The sequence below is a fragment of the Branchiostoma floridae genome, chromosome 3 (genome assembly GCF_000003815.2).
Source record: "Branchiostoma floridae strain S238N-H82 chromosome 3, Bfl_VNyyK, whole genome shotgun sequence".
Lineage (NCBI taxonomy): Eukaryota > Metazoa > Chordata > Leptocardii > Amphioxiformes > Branchiostomatidae > Branchiostoma > Branchiostoma floridae.
In genome coordinates, this window is record NC_049981.1 from 27,235,884 (window position 1) to 27,251,044 (window position 15,161).

The 15,161-nt window shown below is 39.8% G+C and overlaps 1 protein-coding gene across 2 annotated transcripts in view; it reads right to left on the reverse strand.

Annotated features, from left to right (window-relative positions):
- LOC118411324 overlaps nt 1-15,161 on the reverse strand; it is a 45,576-nt gene that overhangs the window by 19,640 nt on the left and 10,775 nt on the right. Inside the window, exons 12-34 of one of the 2 annotated variants that reach the window (XM_035813534.1) lie at nt 14,526-14,704; nt 13,856-14,020; nt 12,757-12,904; nt 12,132-12,290; nt 10,856-10,938; nt 10,340-10,478; nt 9,776-9,811; nt 9,223-9,396; nt 8,473-8,592; nt 7,870-7,983; nt 7,341-7,385; nt 6,475-6,762; nt 5,967-6,142; nt 5,584-5,730; nt 5,153-5,297; nt 4,812-4,863; nt 4,096-4,162; nt 3,385-3,518; nt 2,959-3,005; nt 2,309-2,479; nt 1,511-1,680; nt 1,222-1,374; nt 456-571 (exon numbers count right to left, since the gene is read on the reverse strand). In XM_035813534.1, the coding sequence (XP_035669427.1) occupies nt 456-571; nt 1,222-1,374; nt 1,511-1,680; nt 2,309-2,479; nt 2,959-3,005; nt 3,385-3,518; nt 4,096-4,162; nt 4,812-4,863; nt 5,153-5,297; nt 5,584-5,730; nt 5,967-6,142; nt 6,475-6,762; nt 7,341-7,385; nt 7,870-7,983; nt 8,473-8,592; nt 9,223-9,396; nt 9,776-9,811; nt 10,340-10,478; nt 10,856-10,938; nt 12,132-12,290; nt 12,757-12,904; nt 13,856-14,020; nt 14,526-14,704 (3,028 nt within the window). Of the gene's footprint in view, nt 1-455; nt 572-1,221; nt 1,375-1,510; nt 1,681-2,308; nt 2,480-2,958; nt 3,006-3,384; nt 3,519-4,095; nt 4,163-4,811; nt 4,864-5,152; nt 5,298-5,583; nt 5,731-5,966; nt 6,143-6,474; nt 6,763-7,340; nt 7,386-7,869; nt 7,984-8,472; nt 8,593-9,222; nt 9,397-9,775; nt 9,812-10,339; nt 10,479-10,855; nt 10,939-12,131; nt 12,291-12,756; nt 12,905-13,855; nt 14,021-14,525; nt 14,705-14,746; nt 14,926-15,161 lie in introns of both variants that reach the window. The other variant, XM_035813535.1, reaches the window with a different exon arrangement.

The following is a 15,161-nucleotide window of genomic DNA, read 5'->3' on the forward strand; positions in this document are numbered from 1 at the left end:
TTGAGTGAGCAAGTGAACAAACATGTGGATGAGGCGAGCTAGGTGATCATGAGTGAGTGAGTAAATGAGTGAGTGAGTGACTTTTGGAAAGGCAACGTGATGCGATCATCGACAATGAAACAAAAAAATGTTCAGTCACTGGCGAATGCATATATGATTTATTCTAACAATAAATGTACAATGACAAATGCTACAAAGTTTTCAACTGATCTGTAACAGTTTTTGTTATTGAATAGTTGTAGTACCCTAACAAAGCTTTTATGTAATCTTCAGTGCAATTCAGGCAATCAATGGCTGCCAGCAACTGGCTGCTGTGTGTAGATATCAAATAAACCTTTCATCATCATTATATGAAGGACATATGGTAGAAGATACAAATTGTAAATGAATCTTTCAGCCAGTGTCTATTGGTTTTCTTCCCTAGATATTTTGTTGTGTTGTAATTTGATACCCACCTGTCCCTGACATGCAGCAGCTCTCCGCCCTTGTTCTGACAGAAGAGCCTGGCGTTCTGCCAAGTCTCGTCATTCTCACTGATCAGGTAACATCTGTTCATGTAGCCTAGCCAGCCCTGAATACGCAAAACATGTCAATCATTACTGATTTCATTACAGGCCAGTTTTATTATTATCTCCATGAAAAATGCACGGTCAAGGATATTAGTTTTGGGTGTGTCTGCCTACTTGTCTGTCTGCGCTTTGTAGTCAGCATAACTCAAGAACCTCTGGATGGATTACGATGATAGTTGGTATTTGGGTTGGTATTGAGAAGACAAAGGTCAAGGTCGATTTTGGGCCCTCTGGTATGTGACCTTGGTACTGCTGCAGAATTCCATTTTTTTGGAACCTTTTGTCCTGGATGTGCTATCGTCCTGTTTCAACCAGCATTATGTAATAATCTACAGTAACTGCTTACATGTAGAAATTCTGCTTTTTGGCAATCAGCCACATCCGTCGGAGCTCTAGCTTTACACACTTAGTACAGTAGTCACAAGGATTGCAGTTCTCTGAGTGAACGCTATAGGCTACACTGGTAAGACTTAATATACAGAATATATCCCAGTTGTGCGGATTGACTTAAATCTAAGAGTATTTTTATCGTTGTAATTATCTTATTCTTAATAATCCTAGATTAAGAACAGAACCGACAATCTAAATGCATGACAACTTTTGCAACTACATTGCCCCTGTAACTTTTGATAAATATTCAGCAGTTACTTACCCGTTCACAGCCTTGAATGGTTGGTTCTACGGTAGGTGGTGTCAGCAGTTGTTTAGGTGCCTCACAAACGTAGGGCATGGTATTAATACACAGCTCATCATTCCACTGACCAGCATGTTCACTGTAGCTGGGATCATCTGGTCGCCCATCATCCTGCAGCAAAATATGCCATCAAACAAGGCGATTTACTAAAGAAAAAACTAGCACTGGTCTATGGATCAACTACTGCAGAAACTTTTGTGTGTTTAAATCATAAAAAATGTATGACTCATATCAAACATAAACTCACGGCAACAAAAATGGAGACGCAGTCCTCCAGCTGGCCACCGCCATGCCCAGCCCAGTTGTTGGGCTCCAGGACATTCCAGTTGGTGTAGGTGTTCCTTGATCCATCTGACCATTGGAAGTAGTTCTGTATGGCCTGGTCATTCAGACCAATCCAAACCTGTCTGGTGCCAGCTACATAGGGTGAAAACAATGTTACAGTTTATTTATTTATTTATTTATTTCTGTTTTATTTAGACAGGGTGGACAACTCAGTACTATGCGTTCTGCTTTTCAGTTGTGCCCTGTACACAAAAATAGCATAACAAGAAATAAGATACAAATCAAATGAACAAATCAAAGTAACAATATATACATAAACATAAATCAAAATCATAACTCATTAATCGAAGTTAGTGCCGGGTCAGGAGTTAGGCAGTTACGGTTACACTGCTACATACACGAGAACAAATGTCAGTTTGAAACCCTGATTTCGCAAAATATCATGTAAAACTTCACCTTTGATACATATTTTTGGCAGAATAACAAAACGTGTTTTTTTTAGATGACTCTGTTATTAATTCTGATATTTTCACAACCTCGCACAATGTCAACTCAAAGGCATCATGCCGGGTATTTTGTAATTAAACAATAAATCATCAAATTGGTAGCATTAGAGTTTGGAACCAAGGCAGAAGTTCTTATTCAATACAGTTCCTGACATCACCTAACATAATGGTAAAAAATTAATTCTCCCCAATACAAATATCAACGTCACCAAATTTCAAAATATAAAGAGCAGAACACTAAAAAAAATATGTACCTCCAGCAATGATGCTTGTGACAAAGTAGTTCTCGTTAAAGTCAGCGATGGAGACCAGTTCAGCGTTCATGCTGCGGCACATGGTGCTACCATCGTACCAGGAGGCCGCATCCATCATCACCATGTAGCAGTTGTCTCCATACGGGGACCAGCCGAGAGGGCAGCGCAGTTCTGTGGGTGGTGTCAGGAAACTTGGTTATTGGACAAGGGCTTAGAAAATACTTCATACAAAAGGACTTACGAATGACTTACCATGGACCATGGTCCTCTTTTCACCCACAGTAAGTCCAATGGTCTGAAAATGGACTTACTCAGGGAGGACTGAAGATGGACTTACTGCCTAAATTGGTGTAAAGGGTTTACTTTGGATAATAGTCTGCCAAAACTAAAACCAACAGCCCTCAAACATGTCAAAATGGGGTGGACTTACTGTGGGACTAACTCCCCCTCTGACACAAGTAAGTCCACCTTCAGTCTACATTCATCCTCTCTTAGGTCCAAGGTTTACGTGGGGTCACTCACCTCACATCTCAAGACATTAGCCTCAGATCAGATCTATGATGATTATCAAATAATTGTACATGAATGCTATTACATTATGTGAATTAAACTGAAGCTGACAAAAATTGTTTGATGATGAAAATACTTACGTCCCATGTCAAAGGCAAAGGAATAATGACTTGTCCAGTCACCATATCTGTGAACAAGTAACAGGTCAGTTATTACAGTTATACCCGGTATTGTACATGATTTTGAGTAGTACACATTTTGAAACAAAGGGTGAGTTTGTTACTTCTGTTCTTACTGGCTGTGTAATCCTTTAATAGTCATAGACCAACATCATTGGAAGTAGATGCACAGACTGAGGTACAGTATTTTAAGCGGTTACAGATGTAAATGAGACTTTGTGTTTAAGATGCCAATTTAGTCGAAAACTTATCAATTTCACTAAACCTCAACTTTTCTACGCTAAAGAATCTTTTAAGAAACTCAAAACTGATAGATTTATCTTATGCAGCATTTCTTGCTTTTCTTCACATACATGGTTTTGAGTAGCACGTGACAATTGTACTTACGAGCTTGAGGTGACTCCGTTTTGTGTTGACCCCTGGTAACTTGTCAGGCCATCACTCTTGATTACTGTCACCCTGCCGCCGTGTTCGTTGGTGATCCTACCATCGTGGAGAGCTGCCACACAGATGTAAGAATCCTGCCAGAAACCAGTGTAAATATAAGACTTATGTTACCTTCATCTTTAATGTACCTCAGATAAAATGAAATCCTTATCTCAAGCTTGCAGCCAAATTCAAGGCTGCTATATACATGTATGTATGTGAGAGAATGATCCATTCTTCTGGGAAGGCTCATAAAAACAGTGAGTGCCAGTTGTGACATTGAGACTGGTAATAATTATAAGATACATGTGCATGTAACTGTACTGTTGCTTGATCACTGATTTAAGACATTGCATTGTAACATGTACATAATGACACTCCAGGAAGGCCAACTCTTCTATGTCCAGGATACTGAATATTAGGTACATTCGGTAGGTACAGCCATGGTTGCAGTAAAATTGTGTCAAGGTGTTCAGTGGTTTAAACAGCATGATTCTTGCAGGCTTTTGAGCAAGAAAAGGTCTAAGTCTGATTAAATCATGCTTATAGTGGTTCATCCAACTTTGGCTGGTCCCCACAGGGAAAGCGATGTGTCCCTTATAGCCACGAACAATGATGTTTGCATTACACAGACTAACACCATCTTCAACCCCCATCAAAGTTAAGACTTACGTCTGTGTAGATGCCAGTTCCCCAGAGGAAGTGGTAATTGGACACACAGCCTGGTGGACAGTAGACCCTGCAGAAACAAATCAAGCATTAAAATATTCTTTGAAATTCATTACCAAGATGAAGACTAGAAAGTATATGTTAAAGTTAGGTTAGACAAGAGGAAGGTGGTTGGAACTGTGAGATGCTTTCAGCCTAAGGGAAAAAATAGTTTAAACTAGAAGATAATGTAATATGAGTGATTGACCAGTGAAACAACTTAACAGCATACTGGACAGCCAATAAAATGCTCACACTTGTATCAATTCTTAGTAAGGCTTAGGTCCCATTGCCAAACAGGGGCCCGGCCGTGCAGTTTTCGGGAGGGAAAAGAACGGTATAAAAGACATAGAATACACAAAATGTCAACATAAGATTTGTGGGCATAAGTTGTGTATATTTCTAGGCATACATTTTAATTTTTCGTTTCTGCAAACATCCTGGCCGGGCCCCAGTTTGGAAATGTGACCTAAGCCTAAGTATGCACTTACCAAATACAGTACTAACACCACATTGATAGATTAAATGTTTTCATCCTTGTCTCTTATATTCCTGGTCTAATTTCAGGTTTACATTCATCTTACAAATAGATATACGGAGTACAGTACTTAGTGAATGTCATAATGTATTAATCATCTCTCTTAAGATCTGATGTATTTCTACCCAGATCCTTCACTTACTGATATCTCATGTCGTCTCTGTAGTCAGCCCTAGTGCTGCAGGTCACAAGCTCTGAGGAAAGACAACAACGGTTACTGATCGCCGACTGATTGATGACAATCAAGGCATGCATCTGATATTTTGTCATTGTCGTCATTTTGTCATGCTCGTTGTTAACTTAGCATACACCAGTCAGTACAATGTAGGTTGTTTGACAATTTTGATAACAATAAACTTTGAGAAGGATCACTAGAGTTGGATGAATCTTAAGATGCTCTAGGAAACATGATGCATATCTTGGGGTATATAACCATACAATGTAATCTATACCACAAAATCAGGATAATCATAATAAAGGTACCTCCTGGATCACATCCCAGGATCTCCATTCTCAAGCTGACATGGCCACTCCAAGTCCGTGGGTTGACACGGAGCCAGCGGGTCAGGACTGGGTTGGGGAATGTGTTGGTCACAACGGTGTTGCGGTCAGAGTTTCCTGTAAAGACCTGCGTCACAACATGAAAGCCAATTAGTAGATGATTAAAAACAATTTTCTAATGTTTAACTCCATGCCTTACTTCAACCTTTCAGATGAAGTGTCCATATGTGAAACTTACACGTAGAATTTTCACGAAGCATTTCATCTACATTTCATCGAACCTTTAGAAACCAATAAAAGCTTTCAACTGTCTTCTTTCTTTCTTGTCAAGTGGTAGAAAATATTTTGCAAAATCAAAGAAATGAAATGAGTAAAAAGTCTCTTGTAAAATGCTTATGAAGTAAATGTCTTACTTGTACAGTTCCATCGGTGTCTGCATATGTGGTCCATGTGCTTCTGTCATCACTGTACTGGATCTGGAAGGTCTCAACCCACTGATCATAGTCAGCCCTACCCTGAGTCTGGATACCTGTCACACTTGTTGGATTCAAAAGGTCCACCTGGATAAGACAGATAATAAAGTTATTATAGTAAGAAATACAGGAACCATTATTAAGCAGTAGTTAAAAGTTGTTCAATGGTAAAATGCAATAGGCTTCATAGCTAAGCAAAATCGATAAAAACAGAATGAAACAATATTCACATTCAGACAAGATTTCGTAATCTCTTCACAGTACCTGTACATCAACTAATCATGTGCACTTAAATTAATATACAAAACAACATGGTTCCATACCTCTATCCACTGGTTAGGATCATTGGTGGCGGCACACCAGGCTCCAGCGCCCCCTCCTCCCTGACCTTGGTGCAGACGAGCGCGCTCCGGGCCGTGTTGGTAGTTCCATGAGCCAGATGCAGCAAGCTGGCTGTCGTGAATGTCCCCATTTTCCATGCCAAGTGGTTGTAAACATACTGCAAAAATCCAAGTTTGTTTGTGTTTAAATGATGCATAAAACTGGATGAGACTGTTATCTAATGTCACAGTGGCTTATGACTCGGGGTATAGTTGGCTGTGCCATGTGTTGGCCGGCCAGATTTGACGGTAAAAACATATCATAGCAATAGTTGCTGCTGTATTGGCCAATTACAATGGACAAATCAATGACTTAAGAATTGTTGAAAAGAAACAAATATGTTAAAAGCAATCCGTATTAATCTATTACTACATTATGTAGCAGGTGGAATTAACTATCGTGTCAACCGACATGGTACACATTTGAAGTGACAGACAGACAGTGACTGACCTTGGCTCACACAGCGATAAGTCACTTCCAAATATTTGTATGTCCCACTACAAGGGTCCCCAAACACTGCGTTTGTTGCCTGAAGTGTGCACGTCTGTTGCCCATCACAGATCCCACGAACCACGTCCACACTCGTGGGCAACACGCAATCGGTGACTGAGATAGGACTGTCGGCACAGATAGTCTGAGATGTCCGTCCGTAGTTGGCGTCTATGATATCAATGACTTTGCCATCATTGCAATTCAAGTCAAACTGGTAACGTTCACACAGATGGTATGTGTAGGTGGCTAAAAATGAGAGAAAAAGGAAAAAAGTCTTAGTTTACAACAAAAACCTGCAATGTTGAAGGACTAAGTATGGCTTGATCTATCATTTCTTAATGGAGACAGTGAAATCATGGCTAATCCCAAAGAATATTAACATTTAACAAGCTCACATATAGGAATGAAAAAGCAATACAAAGAGTGAAAGCTGTTGGTGATTGTTTATTGCCTGATGCAACACATTCATGGGATGTCCCTGTAGTTCAACTGATAGCAGATTCACAGCTCCTGGTTCTAATTAGTAATGGTAACGAGTGACCATGACTCAAATCACGGGAAGGGCATCTTGGTTGGGGCTGCAAGGGTCTTTTGGAAGGGACATTAAGTGGGGGTTCAGTGGTAGACGATCATTGTGCCTAGACTATGTTAAAGGAGAAGGGCTAACCCCTCCTGTAAAAATATACCAAAAGAACCAGCAAGAAACATTGCTGACCTACATGTACATGCCTCTAGACACTACAAGGTGAACAACAACAACAACAACAATAACAAGGCTTAGCATATATTCACTGTAAGATTTGGAAACAGAATTGTGTTCTTACCATCTGTGGAACTACCTGAGGGTGGTGGTAGTGTTGGCACATTTCCTGCACAGAAGAGAATTCAAAATACCAGTAAGAAATTGTAGTAAAAATCAGTCTACAGTAACTACAATTATATCAATAATGGTCTGCAAAAAAGTTAGTTCAACATAATACAGACATATCACATATTGTATATGATTTACGTGTATGTTACTAAGTTCTTGTTACATGCCAATGTAACACACCTCTACAAGTTGTATTTGAAGAGTCTAACAGTCAAACCTGTACAAATGACTACCTCTACATAAGTACCACCTGGTCAAGGTTGGTCCCGTGCCTTTGATAATTTTCCTCATTGAAACTTGAAGCATAAAAATCTTGGCTAAAGTGACTACACCAGTATGTACCAGTCCACATAGACCAGATTTTATCAATCCCCTGAGTGGTTATATTGGACTGTATTTCAAACTCTTTTCAAATAAGTACTTTTTGTCCGTTTCACTCCTGGGTTTTGATTTACTACGTTATGAAAACCATAATGACTCACCTCTTCTTTTACACATGTAACCACGCAGAGCATCACAGGGCATGTCGTTCCACAGGGCATTGCTGACCAACATTTCTGTGCAGTCTTCACCAGAACCAGCATTGTTGGGTTCTCCTGATGACAAAGTTAGCCGGTGCACAAAGATTAGAATTTATCTATTGCAAAGCAATGGATGACTGCAACCAGGTAGAAAACATATTGCTTTGAAGTATACACAATGTGGTCTAGCATGTTATTTACCAAGAAAGTAATTATCCAGGAATTTTTTTTCTCCATTTTTTAGATATCAAGCAATAATGGTGGACCATGGCTAAAAACTCCCCACCAATTTTAACATACAAAACAAATGAATTGAATCAGAGGAAAATGGAGTGATGAAACAGCATCTCCAAGCTTGCAGAGTATGCTGTAAAGTCTTGATCTAGTATTTTCAAAATATTAGTTCACTACAGTATCTATGATCACCTCTATTTTTGTACAGTTAGCTCAGTCTGTTTTCTTCATATTGCTTGGAGTGGAAGTACTATACATGACCAAAGGAAATGATGGTTACTGACTAATGTAATGCATCAACTCATGACTATGGTAGGTGTGTAGTTTTACCTCCTCCCCAATTCAGGTATGTGAAAGGCTGTCCATCACTCCACTCCCAGCCTCCCTCCGTGCCTCTGTCGTGAGCACCGATCCACACACTCGCCACACCATTCACTCCACTCAAACGACCTGGAAAATACAGAGAATTCAATGGATGAATGAATGAATGGATCATCTTTGAACCTTCATCAGACAGTCTATACATTGTAAAATCTACTCTGTATCATTAGATATCTTGTGACGACTCTTGTGACATTTTTTGTTAATATATATAAATCATATTTATTCTAAATGCTGGAGAAGTGTTCTCAAAGTATGTCTTTGTTTGATCACAGAATATGTGTACACTGTCATTGGATTTGATGATGGAAATATTAAAGTGTTATGAAGGTGTCCCTAATAAATCAGTGGGGCCTTTGATAATGCATCCATATCTGTATCTATGGAGCCAACATAACTGCCCTTACAATACACTGGCTTTGTATGCAGTCTTGTGGTTCACCAAGCTCGTCATATTTCACTAAACGACCTGTCACACCTAACTTTTGCACATCTATCAGCAAGCATTGATTAAAGCTACCTAAGCTACTTAAAGCTAGGAAGTTTAAGATGTGAAGCATTGTATGTATGGATAATGGATAAACCTATGACTCCGACTCAGTACTTAAAATACACATGTAAGAATTGCTTGTCTTGTCTATTCTGTCCGTCTTCAAAAGTCACACTTATGAAAGTGGGGCATGTCAGCAGCCTCCTCACCGTTGAGGTAGGACTGCTCCTGAGGAGTGGTGATGCTGACCAGGTCGCCACCGTTGTTCTGGCAGTTCTCTCTGGCGTGGTGCCAGGTACGGAAGGACGCCACGTTCACCTGGTAACAGTAGTCACTCATGGGGTCCTCGTCCCACCCTGGGGGGCACTTTCCACTGGTCCAGCCTGAAATGTGGAGGTCACAATTTGACTATGATTACTTGGAATGAAAGTATTGCATAATGGCGTTTGACTGATCAATGACAATTCAGTTCATACTATATATATACAAATGTATATATCAACAATTAGCATATATGAGGGGAGGTGAGGTGATACTTGATAAGTTACTGATAAATGTTTATGAGTTGTTCATGAATTGGGTAAAATGAATAATTTGTCAATCTTTTTACATAAGTTTGTGGATAATTGGGTGAATCTGATTATTTCTGTACTTTTTCAAGTCAAGACACAAGATATCAAAGGACCACAAGTATTAAAAAAAAAACATATAACTGTGATGTACATGTACAACTCTCACCCCTTCAGAGTAAATGTATCTTACCAATTGTTGTTGGTATCACTGGTGGTGCTCCTATTTCTGAAGGCAGAAAATAAGCTTGTCATGATCAACATCAAATTGGCATTTGATGGAAGGTTTTGTTTCAAGTGCCTCAAGATACTTTGGAAACTTTATTCAGCCCATGGCATTATCTTTATTGTTTGCATTAGTAGTTTCGGTTAAGCAAGATCTTTTTCCAACTCTATGAATGTTCTATTCTTACTAGCTCTAATATTTCATCCAGATAGAGTATTCTCAACAGCTACATGAACCATCTGTACCAAAACCAGTGTTATACAGAATTACTTGAAGTTATAACATAATCTGACAAACTTGGTTGGAGGGAACTAAGAGTTCAGCACCAAGGACAGGACAGGACGGGGCAGAAAGTTCTTCTAATTGTCTTCGTTCAACATTTCCCATATCAATTTCATGACAGTATGATTGTTTAAGGGGTTGATCCTAAGAAGGATATCATTTTAACCTTATCCTTCCTGCTTGAGCCCATAAGCACTATAGATTTCAATGTAAAATGGGTAGGTATCTAATCAGGTTGATCAAACTCACCTGCAGGTTTTTTACAGGTGTAGTCACGGTTTCTCCCATCACAGGGGATGTCGTTCCACTTCCCACTGTCCACAATCAGCTCAGTGCAGTCCTCCTCTCCAGCATTGTTGGGTTCATTGCCATTCCAGTTGAGGAATGTCTGAAGAAAGTACCAGACACTATCAGATCTTCTCTACAAAGCCAGATATATTTCAATTGAGCAGGGGTTACGGTTAGACCACTTAAGAGGCCTGCTCACAATGTCTGAAGAGAAATGCTGCGTGAATCTGTAAGATATGAATCTTTAGTAGCTTAAAAGAGAAGGAAAAGGGGTACAGCGAGCCATCATAAGCTTTCATGTCAGTGGACATCCATCAAAACAAGTCTACTGAATTGCCAAAGGAGCAGGTTTGGGGTTCTGGATGAATTAATGATAAAAAAACTTATTGTAATGATATAGTAAAAGCAGGAAGAGATATGAATGTAAAAGATGTATTTATTTTAGTTTGTCAGCGTTAACTATTGTACTGTACTCACAACAAGAGAGCCATCAGTCCAAACAAACGTCCCCTCAACATCCTTGTCTGTAAAACCTATGTGTTGTCTTGTGTTCATGTGAGCTAAAGGAAAAAGAAATACATGTATCATACACGTTTTCACAATAATCATGATCGAACCATTGCTGTGGCAGTACATTTACATCTACATTTTGTTGATAAACTCAATAAACAAATAATAAGCAAGCATCCAAATAAAGATGAGTCCTACATTTTGTTTGCAACTCTCGTGCCTGTTGTTTTAGCTAACCTTTTGTCCAAAGAGAGTATTCTCAGCCTGTGCATAGCCTGTGTTTAACAAGTGCTTAACAAAATTACAAAGTTAAACTTCTACAATGCAAGGAACTAGAAATTCTGCACCAAAGACAGGACAAAACAGAAGACTCCTGCCTTCATTTAACATTTCATATCATTATGATTACTGGCAACCTTAAAGTTGAGTTTAAGAGGATGTTTCTGTTCACTTCATCTGACAAAATTAGCTACTAGATTTCAGCACCAAGGATATGGCAAAGTCAGACTAATTTCCTGTTATAGAGGGAAATACCAAATTTCCTTGAATCTAAAAGTGAATGCAAATTTCCAATCTCATTGAGATACCCTAAGGCTATGTTCTGGAAGGAAAACAAGGTCTGTTTGAGAGAATTCAACTATCACCTTGACATTGACGCAGGGGCGGAGGATTTCAGCACTAAATACATTGCAAAGGCAGATTGATTTCATGTGACTGTTGTTAATGTAATAGGGAAATACCAAATTGCTTTGGCTCTAAAAGTTCCAGTTTGATTGTCATGCCTACAGGCTATCTTCTGGAAGAAAAACAAGGCATGCTTAAGAGGGATGTAGCTCTGTTCAGCTCGTTATCTGACAAAATTGGCTACTGGAGCTTAGGACGTTAGCACCAAACACACGGTAATGGCAGACTGCTTTCTTGAAATTGAGAATTTCCTAGGGGGAAATACCAAATTGCTTTGACTCTAAAATTGAATATAGAATCCCATCCCATTGCCATACCAACAGACTATGTCCAGATAGAAAACAAGACAGCTTAAAGAGGAGTTCTTTGTTCAGCTCTTAATCTGACACAAGTGTCTGCAGGGACCAGGATTTCACCACCAGGGACATGGCAAAGGCTTTAGACTGTGACTGTTCTAGAGGAAAATACAAAATTGCTTTGGTTCTAAAAATTGGAAACAATTGTCCAATTTCATTGCCATACCTACAGGCTATGCTTAAGAAAAAAAAGGCAGGCTTACAGCGGATGTAGCTCTGTTCAGCTCCTGAAGTGATACTGGCAAGGTTGGCGCCTTGCTGTCTGCAGAAGGCATCTGCATCATTCCAGCTGGCCTCTTGTTTCTCAAAATAGTAGCAGTTCCCTTGGAACAGGGACCACCCATCCGGACATGTCATGAATTCTAGGATTATTGGACAGAAAAACAAAAACATTCTGTGATCCAAATACCTCAGTCTGTAACTGTCTTATCTCATACTAGAGTACTGAAAGCCATATTTTCACAGTTTGAGTCAGTGTGTTCTAAAACACATGAATGATCAAGATGATTCACCTCAAGAACTTTAAAGAGCCCACCACAATTATTGATAAGGGTTCCATCTCGCTGTGAGTGGATCAAACAAATTTGTCCAGACATGCAGCTTATAAATGTTTAGTACAGGAGGCATTTTACAAGGCAGATAATTCAACAGAGGGATTGCAGTTAGATATCAAAGATACAATGTGACACGTCAAATGGCAATACATTTCCATGGATTGTTCCAAGCTTAATTACATTTTGTACTTGTTGCTGACGTGTAAAGTATAACTTGATACTGTGCTACATACAAACTTACATACTGTGCTGGTGAACATATTAACATACTCACGTCCACTGTTGTCACATCCCAGGACTTCCACCCTCATACTTATGTGGTTTGTCCAAGCTTGCGGATTGAAGCGCACATACTGAGTGACAACTGGGGCATCTAGGAGGTTTGTAACTTCTGTGTCTCTGTCGTTGTTAGCTGCGAAAATCTGATGATATCGTTGTACATTTAGAAAAGTTCATGTATGAAAATTAAAGGATGTTAGTCTTGTTAGACTAAAATAGTACACCCTCACACTCAGGGTTGACATCGCGGCAAAGCCTAACGATATCACCCCTGACAAATCAGCCAGGGTATTTGGGTATTTGGGGCGCCCTGCTTATGAATATTAATGAGCTTGCCTGATTTGTCGCGGGCCAATCAGCGACCGGATTGCAAGTTTCGAACAAACAGCGTACGGCGCGGCGTGTACAAAGATCTGTATTTCTTTGCGTGATGGTAATGTTTTTTTTATCGTATGCTAGGTCGGTACATATATACGGTGATGCCGTGGTTACCCTATACCCACAGAACCGACAAATGTTAAATTTGGTACCTGATAAAGACGTCTGGACGCTGAAAGAACGTTACGCCGGTACTGTTATCTTGCTCTTGAATATTAATGAGTCGCCTTATATGGCGCCTTTCCGAGCTTCCGACAACAAGAAGCCAAATACCCAAATACCCTGGCTGATTTGTCAGGGGTGATATCGTTAGGCTTTGCCGCGATGTCAACCCTGAGTGTGAGGATGAAATAGTACAGTGTTCACTTACACAGTAAAACTGCTGACTTAAAGATGTTTTCTTGCAATTCTCGATAGTTAAACATGATTCCATTTTAATATAAGGGTAATGCTAGTTCACCTTTATCCACAGGGTAATCATTATCCAATGTTTTTATCAACAAGGTATTTAGTGATATCAACTTGAAGTCATATTTAGGTATATCAAGTCAACGGCTGTGGTTTAAAACTGCAATAATCTGAAAATACTTATTATTCATTTCAATTTGCAATCGCTACCTGTTGCCTTGGCATCCCTTACTACCCAGAACCACAGAATCTGATATAGGTTATCCCACAGACAAAGGTGATGTAGAATACAATGTCAGATGAATGACCTTCTCCTGGAGGGTAGTGGCATCCACGACTGTTGTGAAAGTCTGGCCATCGTTGCTCAGTTGCAGTTTGAACGAGGTGACCCACTGTCCGCCTCCCTGTCCCGTGAAACCGTTCCGCCCCTGGGTGATGACACCACTGATGGTGCTCAGCCGGCCCAAGTCAACCTGTCAATAGTAGAATCACTACAACAGTCAGGACAACTTTCAGACTTAGATGAATACACAATGATTCACATTAATTTTATAGAATCTAGTGCAATTTTGCTTCTCAATATTAAATGTTTGATCGTAATTGTAAGCCATGTGTTTTTCGCGTGACCCCTTGATCTCTTTGTGCGCAAGTGGCCAGCTTATATTTTTCAAGATTGAATAAAGCCACAACAATGTGCATTAGTTTTGAATGATTGCTCAATTTCATAATGGATCAAGTTCATGATTGATCAATTGCATTTTATGATTACAACAATCTCTCATTACAGAGACACTCATGGCATACAGATTGGGTAGACAAGACTGAGATAGACGTGTGGAGGTGGGGTCTTCCGACACCGAGGGGTATAGGAGAGGTGGTGCACTCGACTAACAGGACTACAGCTACGGACTACCTGGATGAGAGAAAAGATTCAAGTAGAAGTCTATTCTACTTTTGTAAGTGCTTCTTTGCTGATACCTGTAACCATTGGTACTGGTCATCTGTTTGAGCAGTCCAGGACCCCTCGCTGCCACCCACACCATTCTGTGTGTTGAGCCTACCATTCCAGGCTGATTGAGTCGGAGCAAATGTTGATGAAGCGGTGATTCTTTCATTTGGAATGTACCCTGATTCCATTCCCATAGGATGATAACAACCTATTGACACATTGAGGCAGAAAGTGGTACTTTGTTACGGACCTGTAGCCATTCATTCTGGTTGTTTGTTAGAGCAGACCAGGATCCAATGCCACCACCAACGCCATTTTGCGTGTTGAGCCTCGCCCGCCGAGCACCATGATTCGAGTTAAACTCAGAAGAGGCCGTGATCCTTTCGTCCGGAATGTACCCAGATTCCATTCCCATTGGTTCATAACAACCTATTACCGAGGACAGAAAGTTGACTTTTGGTAAGTTTCATTTCCAAATTCTCCACTTTATTCATTTTTGATAGGTTGTTTATTGATCTGTGTATCTGCTTGTCTTCCGGTTTGTGTCCATACTTATTTTTCTGATTTTGGCATGACTTGAAAAAATCACATGCACGGTAATTGTTTTTTTATAAAGAAGGTGATAGATAAATCAAAGTAATTTGCTGCTCCTCGTTAAAAGTGCT